General features: G+C 49.0%; 1 protein-coding gene across 1 annotated transcript in view; it reads right to left on the reverse strand.

The window, feature by feature from the left end:
• Nucleotides 1-3,121: 3,121 nt before the first annotated feature.
• Scn10a (sodium voltage-gated channel alpha subunit 10) overlaps nt 3,122-23,534 on the reverse strand; it is a 90,740-nt gene continuing 70,327 nt past the window's right edge. Inside the window, exons 20-27 of the mRNA XM_051202346.1 lie at nt 21,306-21,479; nt 18,051-18,173; nt 16,910-17,194; nt 12,622-12,675; nt 11,476-11,613; nt 10,844-10,948; nt 7,368-7,638; nt 3,122-4,338 (exon numbers count right to left, since the gene is read on the reverse strand). Coding sequence (XP_051058303.1) covers nt 3,122-4,338; nt 7,368-7,638; nt 10,844-10,948; nt 11,476-11,613; nt 12,622-12,675; nt 16,910-17,194; nt 18,051-18,173; nt 21,306-21,479 — 2,367 coding nt within the window. The remainder of the gene's footprint in view (nt 4,339-7,367; nt 7,639-10,843; nt 10,949-11,475; nt 11,614-12,621; nt 12,676-16,909; nt 17,195-18,050; nt 18,174-21,305; nt 21,480-23,534) is intronic.

The raw sequence follows: 23,534 nt of genomic DNA on the forward strand, positions 1-23,534 counted from the left end.
TCAGTTTCGGCCTTGACTTCCCTTGATGATGGACTACAAAGTGTAAGAAGAAATAAACTCATTCTTCCTCAAATTGCTTTTTCGATCAGTGTTTTACAGTGACGGAGAAGCAAACTAGTCCGATTGCCTTTGAAAATATCATCTATTTTGTAAAATCCAGCCTGATATTTGGGAACTTCTTATAAATTCTTTCACATCGCACTGTAAAAATAAACCAGTCCCCAGGCGGTCTGTCTACCCAGCTGCCTGTCTACCCAGCTGTCTTGTAAACACTTGTGTGAATATAATTTCAGATAGCTTCTGCCTCAACCACATGGGATTGAGATGTTGACAGAGCATTATGCAGTCAGTATCTGTGTTCCCAGTATCTGGATCAGGGGTACCAGGTAGAGAGTGCCCTTGGCTTGAACACATCTTTCAGACATGTATAGAGTCTGGCCTGTCCTTCCATGATGACATCATCACCTTGCTATCATGCATCTGTGGATGCCGGAAAGCCCCAACAAGTACCTTGAAATGTTTTGGCCACTGATGGGCCAACAGTTACAGAGAAAGAGGGGGGTTGCCTCTGTGAGAACAAAGCCTCTAAGCTTTGTGACTGTATCAACAGAAAATCTTGCCGTTCAACACACAGCCAGTGAATTGACCCAAACTTTTTGATTATGGCTGGGAATGTCTCAAGGGCTAACGGTAGATGATAACAATTGCTAGTATTCCTATGTAGTCATGTGATGGCTAATTGTCACTGTCAACTTGACAGGAATTTGAATCATCATAGACACACATCTCTAAGTGTGCCGATGAGGATGTTTCTAGAGAAGTTTAGTGGAGGAAACGATTCTCCTTTGTGTGGGCAACACCATCCCATGGCGGAGACTACAGTGGGCACCCATGTGCATCTCTCTCTGCTTCATGACTGTGAAGGCCATGCGACTTGCTGCGGCATTGTCTTTTCACCATGAAGGACGGTGTGCTCCAAAACTGTGAGCCAAAAGAGAATCTTCCTTAAGTGGCTCTTTTCAGGTATTTTTGTCACACCAAGAAGGAAAGTAGCTAACACACTTGTCCTAGTATGCTCCCTGTGGTTCTAAATCCCAGGACCAAAAGCAACTTGGCGAGGAAAGGGTTCATCTGGCTTGCAGATCATATATTCCTTTATCCAGGAGCTGAAGCCTAGGCAGGGCCGGGAGGCGGGGCCGGGAGGCGGGGCCGGGAGGCGGGGCCGGGAGGCGGGGCCGGGAGGCGGGGCCGGGAGGCGGGGCCGGGAGGCGGGGCCGGGAGGCGGGGCCGGGAGGCGGGGCCGGGAGGCGGGGCCGGGAGGCGGGGCCGGGAGGCGGGGCCGGGAGGTGGGGAGTGAAGCACAGACTGTGGAGGTACACTTTGCTTTTTGTCAGACGCTCTCTCTGACTCGAGCTTAGCTTACTCACAACGGACATGCTCAGTGATGACACTGAGGGCTGGGTGGGCCCCCATCAGTCACCAATCAGTGCATCTCCCCACAGACATGATCGATATGATCTGGGCAATCTCTCGGTTGAGGCTTCCTCTTCTCCAGTACTCTCGATTGGGTCAAATTGACAATAAAAACTAACCAGGATGCACACCGTGCGAACTCCAATTCATCTACGGGCCTTCACTCATTTCATCTCTTGTTCTTGGAGAAACAGTTGCCGTATGATAGGAACATAAAAATATCTGTTGGGTGGATAAAACCTACTGGCCACAATCTTTTATCTACCAGATTTTTTCCCCTCAAAATAGCTATTTGCTTTTAATCATACTAATTATGGAGTCCTGGCCCCATGGGACAATGATTTCTATTGTGAGACATAAAACTGAACCTGGAATGCGATCTAAATCTGCCTTGGCCCACCTGCTAGAGGGGAGGCGAGGACATGCAACGCCGCCTTCCCCACCTGATGGGTCAGCACCACTGAGATTTCAGCCTAATGTCTGCGAGCCGTACGAAGCGTCTGGTCTGTCTCCTTCTACAGACTTTACAAGTGGATACATGGAGGCTCACGGGGGAAGGTCTTAGCCATGGCTAGCTAGGCAATCATGGAGAGGGCCGGGGAGATGGCTCCATCGTTAAGAGCACTGACTGGTCTTTCGGGGACTTGAGTTTGGTTCCCAGCAACCACATCAGGCAGCTCACAAACATCTGCAAACATCTGTAACTCCAGATGCAGGGACCCAATACCCTCTCTGGCCTCTGCACCTATACTCACATGTACATATCCCCCCCATATATATATGTATATTTAAAAAAACACTTAAAAATTAGAAGTGGGCTCTCCAGATCCTAGGACAGCGCTCCCTCTGGCCACAGCCATCTTCAGGTTCTGACTCCAAGTCATCAGGAGCCCCGAGAGTGACGGAGAAGCATCTCATGGTTCGTGTTGGTATCATACAGCTAAGAAAAGTCATAAATGACACTTTAAGGTCAATGCTAGAGGACCAGGAGATGTCTCAATTTGTAAACAAGCACAGGGACTTGGATTTGACCCCTATGACCTGTGTAAGAAAGGCAGGCATACGGAGAGTACCCCTGTAATCTCAGAGCAGGGATGGATGCAGAGGTAGGTGGATCCCCGGGGAATGACATCAGAGATTGACCTCTGACCTCCAAGTGCACATGTACATGTGCATACACAAGCATTCACACATGTGCACACACACACACACACACACACACACACACATTACTCTTTCCATACCTTTAAAAATATTTACTTTAATGGCCGTCTCACAAGTGTCGTCCAGCCTAGGTGAGCATGCAGCCATGCGAACCCTAATTAGCAGTGCCATCCACCTGAGACCATCTGAAGTGTCCTTGCCCCGTGTCCCTACATGTTCTGGTTCTGAGAAGGTGGTCGTGGTAAATCACATCTCTAGTCACAACCACAATAAACGGAGCAGTGACATTTTCCGGAAATTAGGAAGAGAGGTCAAAGTGGAGATGTATTCTTGCCTTTTGATTCCTATTGGCGTGGGGGCTTTCTCAAGGATGTCCCCATTCAGCTCTGACACAGTGACCAGTGGCATGCATTACTGAGCCTGAGTGCCACCTCCAGAGAGAGAGAAAGACATTTGAGCCTGCCCCAGGCATGCTGGAGTGTCTTCACTGAGGTCTAGGGCTGTTCCCCTCCTTCCTGGTGGCTTCATCTTCATTTTGCATCGAGCTGGATGTGCTAATGTTGACCCTGTCACTCAGGCCCCTGGTGACGCTATCATAGGATGGGGGGAACGAAATGGCAGAAGCAGTTTCTGATTTGTCTGGGATCCCACTGATGTCGTTTGCCATGAATGTAACAAAGCCTTCACCAGGGAGTGACATTTCATCCTCCTCAGCCCTGGGCACACTCAGGGGGTTGGAGAGCGTCAAGGAGCGCTGCAACACATAGTTCCGATAGGCCTTCTGAATGACAGTGGCCGAGATGTCTTCCTGCTTCCACCGGAGGGTGGTTGCTATTGGTTCGTAGGATGCTTTGGAAAGATTAGTTGCCATGAATTTCTCTTCCATGTTCGTCTTCAGAGAATCCAGCTCTCCAGATTCTCCCAAGACGTTCTTTGTGAAGGCAAAAAGGATGTCCAAACAGTGGATCTTGTCTCCAGGGACCAATGGCAGGTCCATCTGGATCAATATATTCTGATTGGGTTTTGGGATTCTAAGAGGGCCAGAGAGTGTGTCTGCAAAGTCCGAGAGGGCAGAAAAGGCAATGAACTGCGTGGCCTCTGGGTCGAACTTCTCCCAGATCTCATAGAACATGTCGAAGTCGTCCTCGCTCAGGGGCTCTGTGCTCTCTTCTGTGGCCACATTGAAGTTCTCCAGAATCACGGCGATGTACATGTTGACCACGATGAGGAAGGAGATGATGATGTAGGTGGTGAAGAAGACGATGCCCACCGCTGGGCTCCCACAGTTCCCTCGGGAAGCACTATTGTTGCTCATATTGGGGTCACAGTATGGGGGCCCCGTGTTGAGGATGGGGCTGAGGAGGCCATCCCAGCCGGCTGACGTGGTGATCTGGAAAAGGCACAGCATGCTATTGCCGAAGGTTTTGAAGTTGAACATGTCGTCGATGCCAGCCTCCTCCACGACATTAGCGAAGCTGGCCATGCCAAAGATGGAGTAGATGAACATGACCAGGAAGAGCAGGAGGCCGATGTTGAAGAGGGCGGGCAGGGACATCATGAGGGCGAAGAGCAGGGTGCGGATCCCCTTGGCTGCTCGGATCAGCCTGAGGATGCGGCCGATTCTGGCCAGACGGATGACCCGGAAGAGCGTTGGGGAGAAGTAACTTTCAAGTGACTTAAGGATTGCAGAAAAAATGAGACCTGTGAAGCAGGGTAGAAAATGATCTAATTAGTGCCCCAGACCATGAGCTGCGGTTAAGTTAGCTGTGATCACATGTCCTCCTCTTCTCCCAGTATAGAGCCTGGGCCTTGAGCCTCACCCCCTTGTCAGTAAGTGTCCACTGTGGTAACCATCCCTCCCTCGGGTTGTATTTTGACCTTTCTACTATGTTCTTAGCTTTCTCCCCACCCAGAATATCTTACTAGCCAGTATTTATGGTTAAAACCAGTCTTCTTCAACACACCATTCATGCATGTGTGGGAATAGCACAGTGAATCCCATTGATTTATTCAATTAATATGTGCTAATCATAATAATAAACAACCATCTCTCTTCCACAGCCAAGTTCAGCTGGAAGTGACTGCAGTCTATTCCACATGCCCACAATGCTTTGCTTCCAACATGACACAGCCCACCATACCCATTTCCCCATCCTGGCTCTGTGCTCCGGGTAGACCAGGACCCCCTATGATTCATCTCCCCGTCTCCTACTGTGAAGATTGACTCAGTTCCTGGCACATGGTCCCACAGATAATTGTATGGAACTCACAGTAATTATAAGGAGGACTAGGAGTTGGGCAACTCGCTGACAGAGAAACAAGAATGGTTCTGAATGGCCAGCTGTCTCTACAATGGTTTTAATTTATCTCTTTCATTCCCAGCTGTACTTGAACTCTATGTTAGGGTCTGGAGACAGGGTTTTCAGGGTCAGCCATGTCCCCTAATCCTAACCATGAGAAGGGAAGAGAGATGAAGAATGCATATATGACATCTAATACGAGATCCTGTATGCACCTATGACATCTAATATGAGATCATGTATGCATCATGTATGCACCTATGACATCTAATACGAGATCATGTATGCATCATGTATGCACCTATGACATCTAATACGAGATCATGTATGCACCTATGACATCTAATATGAGATCATGTATGCACCTATGACATCTAATATGAGATCATGTATGCACCTATGACATCTAATATGAGATCATGTATGCATCATGTATGCACCTATGACATCTAATATGAGATCATGTATGCACCTATGACATCTAATATGAGATCATGTATGCACCTATGACATCTAATATGAGATCATGTATGCATCATGTATGCACCTATGACATCTAATATGAGATCATGTATGCACCTATGACATCTAATATGAGATCATGTATGCATCATGTATGCACCTATGACATCTAATATGAGATCATGTATGCACCTATGACATCTAATATGAGATCATGTATGCACCTATGACATCTAATATGAGATCATGTATGCACCTATGACATCTAATATGAGATCATGTATGCATCATGTATGCACTTATGACATCTAATATGAGATCATGTATGCACCTATGACATCTAATATGAGATCATGTATGCATCATGTATGCACCTATGACATCTAATATGAGATCATGTGTGTCATGCATGCATCTTCGGTTCCCCCAGTATTGATCAGAAGAGAAAGAGAGTGCACGCTCGCAACAGTAAACGTCTTTCTGGTTGGAAGGAAGAATGAGAGGAGAAGAAATAAGACAGACAAGTTCTCTCTCCAGGAGGCTCCCGTCTTCATCCTCAGGGGATTCCTGCCCAGTGAATGCGGCCGCTATGTAGGAACCAGGAACTGCTAATTAGAAGCCTTCATCACAGGGCCATAACACATGTGGTCTTTCTGTATCGTTGATATGGGCAGCCAGACAAGCAAGCTCTCATAAAAATGTCCTTTCCAATCAAACAAACAAATGAAAATCAAAACTCACTAGCCAACCGACAGCAAAAACTCCTGTTGAGCTAAGTCACATAAGTCACAGAGAGAGATCTCCATAGATCCCTTCTCTTGCTGTCTCCTTGATTTTCTGAGGAAGTCTCATTCTATAGCGAGGCTGGCCTTGAACTCACGATAGCCCAGGCTGATCTCAGCTTCACAATATTCCTCCTGCCTCAGTGCCTCAGCATGCTTGTATTACAGGCATGCAACGTCACACCAGCTGATGGGTGTATCTCAGTGCTAACTAAGCAATGAACTGATTAATTAGAAGGGAGAAGATGTTCAGGGACAACGGGTATGTTTCTGGTGCTGATGGTGCTAACGCTTTCACGGATATACAAAGCCTAACAAGTTGTGTGTGTTGAGTACATGTAGTGTTTTATTGGAATGCCAATCTTAACTCAATAAACCCATTTTAGAAAACCCAACAGCAATCCAGCAGCAATACCAGGATAAAGCAAAGCCAGATTAAAACCGCAAACAGATAAATGCAACCCAAGCCTCTGTTTTGCCACCAAGGTAGGGTGGGTGAAGAATTTCTGTCAGTTGTATTTAGAAGCCATTAGCTTTTGATAGCAAATCAATGGAAAATTAAACCCACAGCTCTGACACCAGAGGTAGGCAGGCCAGAATATAACTGACAAAAACACATTTATGGTTCAATAAGAAGTTGGTGTGTTAGGATGTGTTCTGTCAAGAGTCAAGCATCAGTTAAACCACTAGTCCAGGGACAATGTGACAGCCTTCACGGTCAGCTTGACTGGATTTAGAATAACCTAGACACAGTTAAGAGCACATCTCGGGACATTTCTGAAAAGTTGAGCTTACAGCAAGACGGGAGGCGGACACAGGAGAATCCCTAGACGCTTTGGGCCAGCTGGCTCGGTGTATGGAGCCGAGGACAGTAAGGGACTGTGGATCAAACAAGGTGGAAGGTGAGGGCTGACACCATAGGAGTCCTCTGACCTTCACACCTGACCTTCACACGTACATCATGGCATACATGCATGCATGCGTGCGTGTGCGCGCGCACGTGTACACACACACACACACACACACACAGACTTTTAAAAGTGAGCTCTCATATACACACACACAGAGACACCACACACAGACTTTTAAAGTGAGCTAGCTGTCTCCTGGGAAGAACGAGCAACCCCAGGCAGGCACGAGTCCCCCCCCCCCCCCCCCCCACACCTCCGGGCACGGTTGCGCTTACTCCCAATGGACAGGATCACCACGATGAAGTCGAACACATTCCAGCCATTGGTGAAGTAGTATTGGCGTAGGGCAAACATCTTCATCACGCACTCGCCCGTGAAGACGGCCACGAAGAACTGGTTGATCCTGCCCAGGATCTTTGTCTTCTCCTCACTCTGGTCGTCTGTCTCCACCATCATGGTGACCATATTGAGGCAAATGAGGACCATGATGGCGATGTCAAAAGCTTGCCTGGTCACGATGTCGAACACGAAGCCCTGGTACTTATTCTGAGAAAGGAAGGGAGGCATCAGCCCAGCCTGCCCCAACAACCCCCCCCCCGCCCCGCACCCAGCTCCTAGTTACGAGAGTTCTTCAGACCCCAATCTTGGGCAACCTTGGCTTCTCACCCCGATCTTTCCCCTGCTGCCATCTCTCCAGCCAGTGAGTTGGCCTGTGTAGTTTTGACAATTATTTGCCCCTGTCACCAAACTGCAACCTCTCTGAGGGCAGTAACTGTTTCCATCTTGCCTACAGGGCAGTAACTGTTTCCATCTTGCCTACAGTTCAGATTCTACTGCCTGTCATGGAGTAGGCCCTTATGATGCCGAGTGGATGGAAGATTGAACGCACAGCTGTGAGTTAACCACGCCCCAGCATCTGACAGCCACCCGACTAGCTTGAGTAATTCTGTACAGAGGCACTCATCCAATGAATATTGTGTCCAGGGTCCCACACATGTGGTCACCAGGTGTGTGTGTGTGTGTGTGTGTGTGTGTGTTCTACCAGGATGCTTCCGGAAGCCTCTAAGTGGGTAGAGGGAAGTGCTACCATGCTGGTCCCTACTGCTGCTTCACATTGCAGGAGGGTTTGCTACCCTGCTAGGGTAGAGCTGAGAATCAGACCCGAGAGGACCTGGCTCTTCTGCTTGGCTGTTGGCTATGGGATGGGAGGGGCTTTGCTGGGCCACTAAGACCCTCCCTGTCTCCATGGATACAGAGAAAACAAACAGAGGCCCATTCATGGTTACATGACTTCTAACTAAACCAAGCAAGCCTCAGATTGGGGTTAGACATTCCAATGTTTGGCTGTTCTGGGCTCAGCCTGTGGGCGGGGCTCACATCTTGGGTCACCCTCTGTGTGCTCAGCGACGATGGAGGGTGAAGGGTAACGTGACAGCCCGGAGTATATTATTTTCTTAAAATGTGGAGTATGTGAAACCTGCTTTCAGTGATTTTTATGAGAGAACATTACAGAATAAAATCACCCATTCCTGAGGAACCTTTTGCTTTTTCTATGGATGAGACACAGTTTAGAGTGTGAACTTTACCAGAGGCAAGGGTAGGGTGCATGTATGGTTTGGGGAATCCCTTTGTGGTACTGTTAATTAGCTCTACCATTAGAAGCACCCACACACCTGGGGTGGGGGCAAAACTCCTCTGCCAATGCTCCCCTTGATCTGTTAGGGATCCCAAACACATCAGTGGAACATTCCAGAGACAGATGCCAGATGGAAAGAAAGTTGGTCCCGGGTGGCCCCCGAGTGTTAATACAGCTGTCCTGGCAGGAGTGAGGCTTTCCAAAGAGACCTCTGAGCCCTTCCTTTTAACCATCAATCAGATAATTGACACAACATACCCTGAGCATCTCACGCTGGGAGAAGCACTCAAGCCTGGTTCTGACAGCTGGCTGCTCAGGCCCGCCTTGCAGGACAGACTGGAGATGAGTCAGTGATGGGCAGGACCACACTCGACAGGGCCTCCTGGCTGTGCATATCTCTTGCTCTCCCTTAAACCTACAGCTCATATCAGGACCCAGAAGTGCGACCCAAGAATCCAGAACCTCTTTATTTGCTCCTTTGACCAGTATGGTGTGTGTTGAATAATCTCCATTCTCTGGCTCTCACTCACATTTGTGTCTTTAATTGATACTTTGAGGATGGGAAGTAGAACCCAACTTGTTAGGGCTGCCAGAGCCCTGGACTTGCACCCTGAAATATCCAGTAACATTAAGACAAAGTGGGAATTTCCCCCTTGAGTTTCCTCCTTGACTCTAGACTTCAGGGAGGACATATGATCAGGCTCACGTCACTGGCAGTATCAAAATAAGAATGCTGGATAAAGCATGGGTGGACCAAGGACTGTGGGCTCCGGGGAACGGCCATGGATGGTCTCTCCCTAGACACTGCTCTTACGGTTTCCCCAAGACTCCAAAGCACCGTTGAAATATTCCAACCTTGCCTCAGTTTGTGTTGATTCAGGAATACAAGCGCTAATGTTCACCAGCCTTGGACCACATTAAGAAGAAAGAGCCATGCCTCTCCACTCAGAGCACCAACGTGGTCAATTAGGCGTGCAAAATCCCAGGAACACAGCCAGGCATCTAGGCCCTCTCCCTCACTCTCGGGAGACCCTATGCCGCCACTGGGGAGTGTGAGGTCCCAGCTAAGACTTCATTGGAAGCAATGGTATCCACCTTCATTTCCCACGCTGACCATGTTGCCTGGAATTCCAACACTAGCTCCATGCCTTTGTATTTACTGGGCACTTTTTGAAATTGAGCTCACCCTATCTCAGGGACACGGAGAGAAAGAAGCTCCAGTGGCCTATGCGCTGATTGATAGGAGGGCAGAGATAGGAGAGAAAGTATCAGAAGCTTGATTATTCTAAAGCGAAGCCCAAACACAGGAATCGGATTCAGACAGCAGCCTAGCACAGGTCAGGGGACAATCGCAGATGTTAGTCCTAAAGTGTCATCCTTCTTGTCTTGAAACAGGGTCTCTCCCTAGCCTGGAGTTTGCTAAGTAAGGTAGGCTGACTGACCAGTGAGCCCCAGGGGTCTGCCTGATTTTGCTTCCCCAGTGCTGGGATGGTTCTGGGGGCTGAGTTTTGGTCCTTGAGCTTGGGGGGGGGTAAGTACTATCTCCTCAACACTGCATATGCGCACGCGTGTGTGTGCGCGCGTGCGCATGCCTGTGTCCTGAGAGGTCCTCAGGAAGCCTTGCACACTGTTGTTCAGACTTATCCAAACCCGGTTATCTTCCTCTTACGGGATCCAGAAGGGACTTTCCGCCCTTACTGGGTCTGAAACCTCCTGCTATTCCCGATCCAAGACTTCTTCACAGATGTCAGAACAGCAACAAATTGATAGTCATTATTTACAAATAAAGTGTGCCGAAGATGCTAAATCTTCCTTTCCCTCCTGCAAATGTTCTGACACCTGTGCTCCTCAAGTCTGGAGTAGCTCATACAAGGACGGCACCTTGGTATAGAAATTCTAACCACCCTTTCCATCTCACCATCTGTTTCCAAAGCCAGGGTTGGACCTCCAGTTGTTGGGAGACGCAGAACTCGCCAGACAGGCTTATTTGAAGCACCCATCGGACCTGAGTTCGCGTCATTTAAACTTCTCATTTTGGGGGCCCGGGAACCCCACCACTTCCACACTCCTAAACTGGCCCCACCCGATAAAGAGAACCCAGGGAGCCGGGCTCACCAGGGGCCGCGGGATGGGCTTCTGGGGCTTCTTGGAGCCCAGCTTCTTCATGGCGTTGTAGTACTTCTTCTGTTCCTCCGTCATGAAGATGTCCTGGCCCCCTAGGTAGAGGAGAGGGACACACGGATGTTATTACAATGATGAGATTCCCTCAGAGATACCAAAGCCTGAGGACCGGTCCAGCCTTCTCATCTCTGCAGGTAGGATTAGGGAATGTCTGCCCTGGGAGGGGACGAGCCCATTTTATATCATAAATATGAGTAAATATCTGGAATTAGGTTCCTACGAAGCCGAGGGGAGCATGGAGGCAAGATGTCCTAACTCAGTCCCTTGATCCCAGGCGCTGGAACCCTTTCTTTCCCTAGCGGTACTTTGTAAGAGTCATCCGTGACAGCTGGCCGCAGCTGGGAAGACGGAGGTCATTTTACGGGAGGAAGGAAACCTTGGGGGACCCTGTGGGTATATCTCCCCCAGCAGTGGAAGCATCAGGCACTAGACATCGCGAGGACCAAACCCAGCTTGGCGCCACAGACAGGAAGCGCTGTGGCTTTTAGCCACGAGGCCACAGCTGTCCAAGGGACAGGGAGTACAAGATTCATTGCTACGGCGGAGACACTTGATCCCCCACTTATCTTTCTTTTCTGTTGGTTGAAGTTGTCGATAATGACCCCAACGAAGAGATTCAGGGTAAAGAAGCCGCCAAAAATGATGAAGACGACGAAGTATAGGTACATGTACAAGTTGTCCTCCCACTGAGGCTGGCAGTCAATCTGTGGTCAAGACAAAGCAGGAGAGGTGAGGAGGTGCATGTCTTAGGTTTTCCCTGAAAGCCAAGCCCGAGATGAGACAAGACTCGGCTACTTCATCCTGTAAAGCAGGACTGAGGAGTTGGGAGAAGCAGCCCGATGGAGGGATATTATTCACTAGCTGGGCGCCTGCTGTAGGCCATGGGAGCTCCACCCTGAGGAGAACACAGTCCACAGTGGAACCACCTAGGAGTAGGGAGGCTGTAACGCTTGTCTCCTCGGACCTACTGATGTGTGTTGCCTAGAAAGGTTCCTTCCCTGTCCTGCTGGGAGAGGCCACCGAGTATCATCTGATGAAATGGAAAGGGGCTTCAAACGGAGGAGGGTGGGAGTTCCAGAGGACTCCAGGGGCTGGGAGGACGGGCAGGACATCAGTCGTGCCTAACATGGTAGGAAGGGACCTTACCCATCAGCAACATTACTGTTAGGACTGGAGTGTGGAATGTCTCCCGCAGGTTGGGCCCCAGTTGGGAAGACTGTGGGACTTTTAAGAATGAAAGTCTGGCTGGGGGGGGGGGAGAGTAAATTATTTCCTGCCCACTCTGCTCCCTGACTGGGACTGCAATGTGACCAGTTGCCTTCCACTCTTGTCAAGCTTCCCAGGCCACGAGAGACTGAGCCCCCTTTGAACTGTAAGCCAGAATGACCCCTCCTCTACACTCCTTCTCGTCAGGTGTTTGGTCAGAGCAACAAGAAAAGTAACTAATAAAACCACTGCTATGCAGCCGTCTGTGGGTGTTCTCAACAGTAGTGAAAGACATGTTTGAGAAGCCCAAGGAGCCTGCGGGGTAGGCTAGCTGGACTCAAGTGCCCCAACACGTAGCGGCTGGATGTTGCTGCAGAGACAGCTGGCTGTGGGAAGCTGTGTAAGTCTGACCCCTCTGGCAGGAAGGCCATTTAAATTTCATCACTGGCACAGTCGGCGCAGGACACGCAGAGGGGAGGTTATAAGCACCAGGATTTGAGACTCACCTCTCGGGAATCAACAGCTGCATACATAATGTCCATCCAGCCTTTGAAGGTTGCCTGGAAACAAGAAGTGGAGGGCAATCAGCATCTGTCCATCTAACCAGACCCTCCTCAGTGCATGGTGGCTGGGTGGGAGAGAGTGGGATGCCTAATAAAGCGGTGTGTGGAGGGAAGAGCTCAGACAGAAAAGGAAGAAAGGAACTCTCTGGGTGACTGGGCCAACCTCACACGAGTAGTGTGGCATTGAAGACATGGAACTTTCTAGAACATGGCCTGAGCTATAGGGACACCTGGTACAGGCTGTCCCATGCTCCATTTGGGCTTCCATTTTCTCAGTCACTTTCCCAGCTAACGAACGCATGTGACATAAGAATAAGACACACGGTTGTTTTAGCTACTCTGGATTTTTTTTTTTTTTGTTGTTGTTGTTTTGTTTTTTGTTTTTCCATATGAAGTTGAGTGCTGTTCTTTCAAAGTCTGTAAAGAATTGTGTGGGGATTTTAATGGGGATTGCGTTGAATCTGTAGATTGCTTTTGGTAAGACGGCAATTTTTAACTTTGTTAATCCTACCAATCCATGAGCATGGGAGGTCTTTCCATCTTCTGATGGTTTCTCCCATTTCTTTCTTCAGAGGCTTGAGGTTGTTGCCATACAGGTCTTTCACTTGCTTGGTTAGTTACACCAAGATATTTTATACTATTTATGGCTATTGTGAAGGATGTTGCTTGTCTGATTTCTTTCTCAGCCTATTTATTGTTTGTATATAAGAGGGCTACTGATTTTTTTATTTTTTTTGGTCTTGTATCCAGCCTCTTGACTAAAGGTGTTTATCAGATGCAGGAGTTCACTGGTAGAATTTTTAGGGTCACTTATGCAAACCATCATATCATCTGTGAATAGTGATACTTTGACCTCTTTCTTTCCAGTTTGTATCCCCTTGAGATTCTTTGGTTGTCTGTCCTATTGCTCTAGCTAGAACTTCGAGTACTGTACTGAATAGATATGAAGAATGGACATCCTTGTCTTGCTCCCGATTTTAGTGGAGTTGGGTTCCTAACCTGGAAACAACCTCGATGTCCCACAACTGAATATGGACAGAGAAAATTGTTGTGCACTTACACAATGGCGTATTACTCAGCTGGTAAAAACAATGACATCATGAGATTTGTACATAAAGGGATGGAACCAGGAAAAACCGTTCTGAGTAATGCTGTGGGTCATTTGTGTGCTGTGTGAGGATATATGCTTTGATTGATTTAATAAAGACTGAATGCCCAGTAGCTAGGCAGGAGGCATAGGCAGGACTTCTGGGCAGAGAGAGGAAGTAGGAGGAGGAATCCAGGCACGTGAGAGAGACGCCAGGCACAGAACAAGGAGGAGAGGTAGTAGCCTCAAGCCACGTGGCAGCATGTAGATGAATAGACATGGGTTAATTTACATTATAAGAGCTAGTTAGGAACAAGCCTAAGCTAAGGCCAAGCTTTCATAACTAATAATTAAGCCTGTGTCGTGATTTGGGAGCTGGCTGGTGGGACAGAGAAAGACTTGTTACAGAGTGAGCTAACCCAGGCCTAGGAAGACAACCATAGTGTGTACTCACTCACAAGTGGATATAGCTATACAGGGTAACCGTGCTATAATCCACAGACAGGCCAGGTAACAAGGAGAGCTCGAGGGGTGGGGTGCACTTGGACCTCCCTGTGAAGGGGAAATAGAGATTTCATGGCTGGGCTGGGGAAGACGAGGGATCGGGTGGTAGTGGGAGTAGGCACTGAAAGGGATGACTGGAGAGTGGGGTCATTCCAGGGTCAGGTAGAAACCCGTTGTAAGGGAAACTCCCAGGAATCTACAAGAATGACCCCAGGGAATACTCCAAGCAATAGGGGACATGAACTGGCCATCTCCTATGACCAGGACAGACTTCTGTGGGATTGGAACACCAACATAACCTTCGACCTACAGTCTGCCCTGCCTTTGGGATGTGCTGGGGTTAAGCGTGGCCAACCAGTGACTGGTCCAGCCTGAGACCCATGCCACGAGAATGAGAACACGCCTGACATTGCCTGGAGCATCAGGACCCAGAGGCTGGATGGCCCAGAGACCTAGGAGAGAACCAAACATGACGGGAGAAAAAGTGTCAATGCAATGATGCCTAACCATTTTCTGCTACACTCATAGGTTGGTGCCTAGGCCAACTGTCATCAGAGAGGCTTCATCCAGCAACTGATGCAGAGACCCACAGCCAAGCATCAGGCAGAGCTCAGAGACCCCGCTAAAGAGAGGGAGGAAGGACTGTAGGAGCCAGAAGGGTCAGGGACACCACAAGAAAACCCACAGAATCAACTAGTCTGGGCTCGCAGGGGCTCACAGAGTCTAAACCGACAACCAGGGAGCCTGCATGGGACTGACCTAGGCCCTCTGCATATGTGTGACAGTTGTGTAGCTTGCTCTTCTTGTGGGACTCCTAACAGTGAAAGCAGGAGCTGTCTCTGACTCTTTTGCTGGCTTTGGGAACCCCCTATTCCTCATACCTGGTCACGTGGCCCAGCCTTAATAAGGAGTCTTACTGCAACTTGATGTACCATGTTTGGTTGACACCCATGGGCGGCCTTCCCTTTTCTGTGAGTCACACATGGGTGCTGGAATGGAACTCAGGACCTCTGGAAGAGCAGCCAGTGCTCTTAACTGCTGAGCTATCTCTCTAGTCCACCTTTTATAAACAGAAACAGAGAAGTGGATTGAAGGGGTGCAGAGAGGTTTTGGGGTAAGGACTGGAAGGAAAGGAAGGAGGGGAAATGTGGTTGGGATGTAAAATAAATAACCTATTTTCAATAAGCATAAAGAATAGATACACGTTTGGAAGTGGGAATAAGACCACATTTCCTGTTTCTAGTTTTAGCGTTCTTGTGTGTGTGTGTGTGTGTGTGTGTGTGTGTGTGTGTGTGTGTGTGTGTGTGCAGAAAACAGAGGAGGTTGTCTAATGTTCTCTTCTATTGCTGTCTGCCTTATTCCTTTAGGGCACAATCTCTCCTTGGACCTGGGAGCTCAGGCTTTGTCTTCAGCAGGATACTGGGTGATAAGCTCTGGTGATGCTTCTGATTTCCCACCCTTGGCACTGGGGTTATAGGCAAGTGTGGTTATGCCAAGAAGTTTTCATGGGTAATGAGGATCTGAACTCAGGCCTTCAGGCTTGCGTGATAAGGGCTCTTACTCACTGAGCCATACCCCTAGCCCAGTGTTAGCATCCTTGCAGTCTTAAGGGGGGGTGTGCTCTTTGTAGCGTATCTCAGGCATGAGAGAATCTCTCTCCAGCATGTTGCAGCATTTGATGAGCTGTTTGGATAACACATTTGTCCATTTTTCTCCTGAAGCCCCAGATCCTGTGCCCAGTTCTGACTGATTTCCAGGGGGTAAGCACAGTGCCTGGCAGACCACAGCTACAGATGTTATTTGTTCCCTGGATGCATGAGCAGAGGGTGGAGTACAGGAACTCACAGGCAAATAGATGTGTAAGTAGTTGTAACCACACTTCAATAAACACAGTACCGACTGAAACACGACGTACGCAAGTGACGCACAAATGAATGGTGTGAACCCATTTCACTGTTACCACCAATATTACCCACCAGTGCAACATACTTAGTTAGCTATAGTTCATGATCATACAGGAGACAATGAGAAGTGAAAGACGGAACCGTGTGTACATGCCTGTTCTGTGCATCCCGCCCCATGGACTGATGGGAGATGCCATTATGTAAATATGTTTCTCTTATTGGTTAATGAATAAAGCACTGTTGGCCAATAGCAAAGTAAGATAGGTGGGACTAGGAGACTAGGAGGAAAGAGGAAGTAGTAGGGAGGAGTCAGCATGTAGAGATTGGAGAGAGCAGAACGCTGGGCCCACTCTCCGGTAAGATGAGACCATGTGGAAACACTTAGATTAATAGAAATGGGTTAATAATTAAGACAGAGCTAGCCGATAACAAACAAGTAACTGGCCAACAGAATTATACCTAATTCAGAGTCTCTGTGTGTTATTTGGGGCTGGCAGTATTGGGCCCAGGCCAGCAGGGGAAAACCTACTCCTAACAACGGACGACTCATCTTTTATTCTATTATCTTGGGCAGACTTAGCTGGTGTTAGCCTTGTGAGCTCACACTCAGCAGTAAGGGCCTCTAGTCTAGTGGTGTCCATGGAAATACAGGATGGCTTCAGCGTGGCCTCCTGTAACGTCTCCATTTGCTAAGCAGCTAAGGGAGTAGGTATGGCCGATGTCAGAGCCGACTCACCACCTGCAGAAGTGCGAGGTAACCCATAGCAACATTGTCAAAGTTGACCTTCACGTTGACCCAGAAGAAGTGGCCAGTATGGTTTTGATGGTCACACTCCGATCTGTTGTTCACAATGGTCGAATTCACAACAGAAAACGGATTACTGCTGGTGTCGATGCACCTGGAAAATTTCCCGGCGAAGAGGTTCACGCCCATGATGCTGAAGATGAGCCAGAAGATGAGGCAGACCAGGAGGACGTTCATGATGGAGGGGATGGCGCCCACCAGCGCGTCCACCACCACCTGGTGGGAAATGGAAAAGGTCCTGGAATCCCCCTTGTGATTCTTTACTTCTCTCTCACACACACACATCTGTGCATAGAGGCCGGATGACAGTCCTCGGACGTGTCGTCCTCAGGAATTCCACCCACCTCCTCTGAGAAGAGTGTCTCATTGACCTTGAACTCACATACACCTCCATGCCTGCCTTTTACAATCATAATTTCACATGGGTTCTGGGGTTTGAACTCAGATCCTCATGCTTGTCAGGCAAGCACAGTACTGACCGAGCTCTCTCTCCAGCCCGCAAGGCAATTCGAAAATGCCATTGTCATTTATGATGCTATGGTGATGTCTTTGAGCCTGTGGTGGAGGTAGAACAGGGAGGAGGCTGGCAGCAATAAAGAAGGAAAGGGAGGGTGGCAGAGAAAAGGCACAGGACATAAAGACTGTCCAGAGAGATGCTTCGGGTGGACGCTGGCTGTGGTGCTGAGCCGAGGTTATCTCCATTTTCACAGAGTGTCAGGGAAAAGACTCACTTGTCATAGGAAACAGGACAATGGGTGCTCTGTGGGTGCTCGTGGCTAAGGCCAGGAGACGGAATAGCCAGGACCACGTCCCCAGGGGAGTGAGGTCTGAGGCTTAGGGGTGGTGGCATTTGTGGGTGACGAGAAAAGAGGTTCTTAAAGCTGACTTGAGGGAGACAAGAGTCAGACTGTACAGTGTCACCAAGGTCTGATCAGGAAGGGACAAGACAGAGCTGATAACTGGAAGTGCAGCCTGACACTTGGCTCAGTGGTGTGTAGGGCGTGGGGTGTGGGAGCTGGGGAAGGCCGGCTACACGCTGTGTGGGTCAGAGAGCTTCTGAAATGGGTCTTACCCTCATGCCTTCAAATCGAGACAGAGCCCGCAGTGGTCGGAGGGCGCGGAGAGTGCGAAGAGCTTTGAGGGATGCCACGTCTGAGTATTCAAGGATCTTTGCTATGAGGCTTGTCAGAGAGATCTGGTGCAGGCAGAGAGCAGCATGTTACCCTGGGGTTCTAGGAAGTCAGCTGCTGGAAGGAGAAAGCATCCCTGTGCCTCACCTCCCAGTCCCTGCTCTGACTATCGAGAAAGTCCTTTGCTTTTACTGAATTCAGAGGTTTATTAGTATACATTAATTATACACAGTGGTGGGTTTTACTATGTTTTCACAAGTATATATAATATATTTTGATCACTTTCACCTCCCATGATTCTCTGTCTCCTTTATCCTCCACGCATCTTCCAATTAGGTCCCTTTTAACTTTCATGTGCGTGCGCTCTCTCTCTCCCTCTCCACCCCCGTGTGTGTGTGTGTGTGTGTGTGTGTGTGTGTGTGTGTGTGTCTGTGTCTGTGTCTGTGTCTGTGTGTCTGTCTGTGTGTCGCATTGAGTTTTGCTGGATTGCTTACAGAGGCATGAGCATTCTGCTACATCACCAGGAAAATGTCTGTCCTTCCTCTAGCAATCACTAGGTATCTAAGGTCCTCAGGGATGGGTGGGGCCTGGTGAACCCCTCCTCAATCATGACAGGAAGCTGATGGGTCCAGTCTTATTCAGATGACAGCTGAATTGTGAGTTCGAGAGTACAATGTCCATGACATTCCCCCAAAGATAGCTTTCACAACACCTCATCCTTTCCAAAGACAACATTTCACCACACGCCATCCCTCCCAAAGTCAGCATTTCACCACACACCATCCCTTCCTGCAGGCCTCACGTTCCTTCTGCCCATCTTCTGGGATGCATTCACAACCCAGTCATTGCTCAAGTGGACGTCTGGGCAGTGTCTTAGGGTTTCTATTGCTGTGAAAAGACACCATGACTACAGCAACTCTTATAAAGGAAAACATTTAACTGGGGCTGGCTTTCAACTTCAGAACTTTAGTCCAGTATCATCACGGCAGGACATGGCAGCATGCAGGCAGACATTGGGCAGTTGTCTGAGATCTAGCTTCAGTAGACATCTGAGGTTCAACTGAACAGTGAGTCCCTGTTGATCTGCCAGTTCTCTTTAGGTGGCAGCCCAAGGACAGCAGAGGACTTAGGCTGTCATGATAAAATAGTCACCCCTTGCAAGAACTTTCAAGGTACCAGGGAGAGACACTCTGTGGACAAGCTCAGCTTGATGGGGCTGTGGCCCAGACCCACGGCATCCTGGGTAGTGCTTCCTGACTTATGGCTTAGCTTACTTACTTATTCCAGCACCTGTACCAGGAATCTGGAGAGAAAGGGGACACACAGGTCCCCATGTCTGAGACAATGTCCATTCTCTGGATGAGTGGCCTATTCTACCAGGCCAACAACTATGGCAGCAAACAGGATAGAAAAGACTTCCTTCTTGCATTAACACAAGGCTCCAGACACCACGAGGCACCCAGCTGTCTGCCTGGCTGAGGACAGCAAGGTTCAGAGCCAGTTTTATGTCCATCTTTTGCATATCATTCAGGGAAGGCTGTTTGGTGTTCCGACTTTACAGATGGAGCAGACAGCCCTGGCAAAGGCCACCTCCTGTTTTGCTCAGGCCACCAGCTCCCCAACTTATCGTCAGGTGCTGATACTGCATCTGTCCCTCTGTACTCTGTCATGAGTCTGGGTGAGACCCTGTTCCCCTCACATTCCACTCTTCACTGGGACCTCAGTACCTCGGGTCAGTCCCTGCCCTCGGCTGGGGTCATGTGGCCACAGCCTGCCTTGCGAGCCACATCCCACCCAGAGAGTCTGCTCTCCGTGTCTGTGCCCCTGGCCCAGGTTACGCTTTTGACTAGGACTGGCCTTCCTCTGGCACGGCGCTCCCACGGGAAGCTTTCCAAGCCACCCCACTCACCGAGCGGAAGGATGCTCATGCCTCTGTGTCTCCTCAGTGGTTAACTGTCCTCGGCAGCGTTCACCACACCCCTCCCTTTTAACACACATCCTTCTCTGTCTATGTCTTGCCTATTGGAAGATTCAAGTCTCAGCTCCTAGCGCATCTCTCTCTCTACCTCTCCCTTTCTTCCCTTCTTTTCCCCTCTCCTCCCTCCCTTCCTTTACCTTCTTTACTCGTCCTTTCCACTCCCCTGCCCCTCTCTTCCTCCTCCTCCCCCTTCTTTCCCATCCATTCCTCCCCCTTTCCTTTTTTGGGACAGGCCTTACTGTGCAGCCCAGACTGGCTTCAAACTCTTCCTCTGCCAGCCTCCCCAGTGCTGGGATTCTAGGCATATGCCTGGCTCAGTGCCCGTCTCTTGCCTTTGTGTCTCCCAGAGCACTTTATGTAGCAACTTTGCATTTAAAAGATTTAAAGAAATGTTTGATAGATGCAAGAAAAGAAAAGAATCGCTAGGCAGTGGTGGTGCACGCCTTGAATGCCAGCACGCAGGAGGCCAGCCTGGTCTAAAGAGTGAGTTCCAGTACAGGCTCTAGAGCTACACAGGGTCAGAAAGAGAAATTAAAGAAAGGAAAAAGTTTGGATGAAGGGGAAGGATGAATGACTAAGTAAAATGGCTGAGAGATACTTGGAAAGGTGGGGGTCTGTGTCGGATGGATGAGTGGAAGAAATCAGAGATTTAAAGTATGATCAGATGGGTAGGTGGAGCGAAGGGGATGGGCGGTGGCAGGTGGAGCCCGGGGCCTCATTCTGTGGCTGTGACGGAACATCCAAACAGAAGGCAGCAGAGGGGTGGAGGGAGGGAAGGAGGGTTTAATTGGCTCATGGTCCAAGCTAAATCTAGATAATTCCTCAATCGAGACTCTCTTCCAGGTGACCCTCGGTGGACATTTCAAGCTGACAGTCAGAGATTGGAAAAGTACAGAAAGGTGGTAGACCATAGGGATAAAGGGGTGGGTGAGTAGAGGTGTGCTTGGACAGATGATGTGATGCGTGAGTGGGTAAACAGAAGGTAAAGTACTGGCTGCTTGATTAGAAGGATGAATCAAGACAGATAAAAGGTCATAGATATCTGAATCATGACTTTCCTGGGAATTGCCCCTTACTGACACGCAAAGTTACCCCGACTTTAACTCAGTGCTCAGAGTAGCCCCCCCCCCCCGGAAGACAACTGCCGGAATCACATCTGAACTAGCCTGTCCACGTGAGGTTCCCAGCCCCACCCCACGATGCTCATCGAGCCACTCACGTTCACAATGAGGAAGTCCAGCCAGCACCAGGCGTTGGTGAAATACTTCTTGAAGCCATAAGCTACCCACTTGAGCAGCATCTCGAACACGAAGATGAAGGTGAACACTCTATCGGTGTACTCCAGCATAGACTTCACTCGGGGCTTTTGTTCTAGGTAGTTGTCCTCAAAGGCCTGCAAGGGAGAGAAGAGAATGGCCCGTCGTAGCTCTGGGGTCCTGACCCCACTGCAAGGACCAGCCAGCCCTGCCCATGGCCTCCGGGGAGTAGCCTTAATAGTTGGCATAGCTGAGTTTTCTTTCTTTGCTCTGAGGGTTAAAATGGAGGATGCACTGTGGGCGCAAACCAAGGTGTTGCAGCACACAGGGATTGATACTTCACAAGGCTGCTGGATACAAGTGAGAAAAGAAACCTTCAGATTGGATCTTGGAAGTGAACCAAAAGGATATCCACGGCGACTTAATTTTAAAAATAAAAGCGTAGAAGGATGCCCATAGGCAGTCTGCAAGAAAGGAAAGAATCGCCAAGACACTTCTGAAAATGAGTGTTCCATCTCACAGGTTATCAAGGAAACTGAAGTAATAAAGAGACACCAAGGATGAAAAGGAACAGAGATGGACCCCACTGCTGGCGTGTCTGTTGGAGAGTCGCTCCCAGGAGTGACTGCTGGGAGTGGAAAGACAGCCAGTCTTTGGGAGCCAGATGGTTGTCTGTAGTGAGCCAATCTGCCTTTAAGGACTGCTAAAGACACTGGGTGCTATCAGTGTCCGCATGGCTCTACAGGAGGCTTCAACGCCTCAGTTCCTGGGAGTGGCTTTATGCTTGGGTCAAACTGAGTCCACTGTGGGAAGTACATAGGTTAGACTCCCGCCTCCAGGATGGTCCTGGCCATTGACATTGATGTTTGGGTTTATACGGTCTCCAGTTTGCCTCCATGGGACAATTCTGTGGTACCCTGGGTGGTCAGAGCTCAGGTGGGATCAGCCGAGGCTGGACACCATCTCTCAGCTGCTCTTCCTTTGCTCGTCCTCAAGCATGCCTCAGTTAACTGCTGGATCAAGGGACACGGCTTCAACCTCTGGGTCTCGGTCCAAACCTAAGCCAGGCAGGCATTCAAAAACCTCCGACAACCAATGTCTCCCACCACCGTTCAATATCTCTGTCTAGTATTCAACAGTCTCGACAATCATTAAACATCTCTGATCATCATTCAATATCTGTAACAGTCATTCAAAATCTCCAACCGTCATTCAACAACTCTGGTAGTCACTCAACACTGCCCATGATTATCCCATATGTCTGAAGTCACTCAGTATTTCTGACAATCATTCAATAGCTCTGATTGTCATGCAGAGTTTCCAACAAGTATTCAACATCTCCAAAGCAGTGCTGGAGACGTGTGGTCTGTGTGAGGGGTGAACGTAGGCATTGATTGAATAAGTGGTGGTGGTGGCACATTCCCATGATGAGGTATGTTGTGGCTGTTAGATGAGTTTGCATGAGCCTATTTCCTGAGGACATTTCTTGAGAAGCCGTAGGATGCACACATACATTTATTTTACAATATTTCTATGTCCTACGCATAAGAAAGTGGGAAGAGCCACACCAAAGTGTTTTCAAAGTGAATTTCTTTTTGAATGACAGGAAAATGGCTGATTTTTTCCCCTTTATCTTTTTCTATAATTTCCAAGGGTTTTTTTTTTCATTTTACTTTGTCAAATGCAAATTCTGTGTGTGTGTGTTTTTTTTTTTTTTTTTCACTAAAAGCAAAAGCATAAAGAAGACTAAATTTGGTGTCTGTTTGGTCCCATAGGAAAGGAGATAGGAGTGAAGAGAAGGAGCTGGGGTGGGGTGGGAGTGAGGCGGACGGAACAGCTGTTTCAGGGTTTGAGGGCCCCCTTGGGGATGGGGAGGCTGGCGTTAGGCTGTAGAGAGAGGGACAGAAGGGAGCAGCAGGCTGCAGAGAACGGAGAAGGGACCTTTGGGGCACGGGAGGGCAGTCGTGAGGGCTGAGGAAGGAAGGTACCCTGTCAGCAGGGTTGGCCGTTATATTCGTGTTCCTTCTGCTCCCAGCACCCTGTTTCTTCCTTCAGGCTGCCGGCACACTAGAAACAATTCTGGCTCTCCCCCTGAGCAGTCTGGCATTTGTTCAGTTCCCAGATATTCAGTAGTCTGCTCTGTTTACAGACAGCGAATGACATAGGACTAGCAAGACAAACGGACATGTCAC

Source organism: Phodopus roborovskii, unplaced genomic scaffold, assembly GCF_943737965.1.
Source record: "Phodopus roborovskii unplaced genomic scaffold, PHOROB, whole genome shotgun sequence".
Taxonomy (NCBI): Eukaryota; Metazoa; Chordata; class Mammalia; order Rodentia; family Cricetidae; genus Phodopus; species Phodopus roborovskii.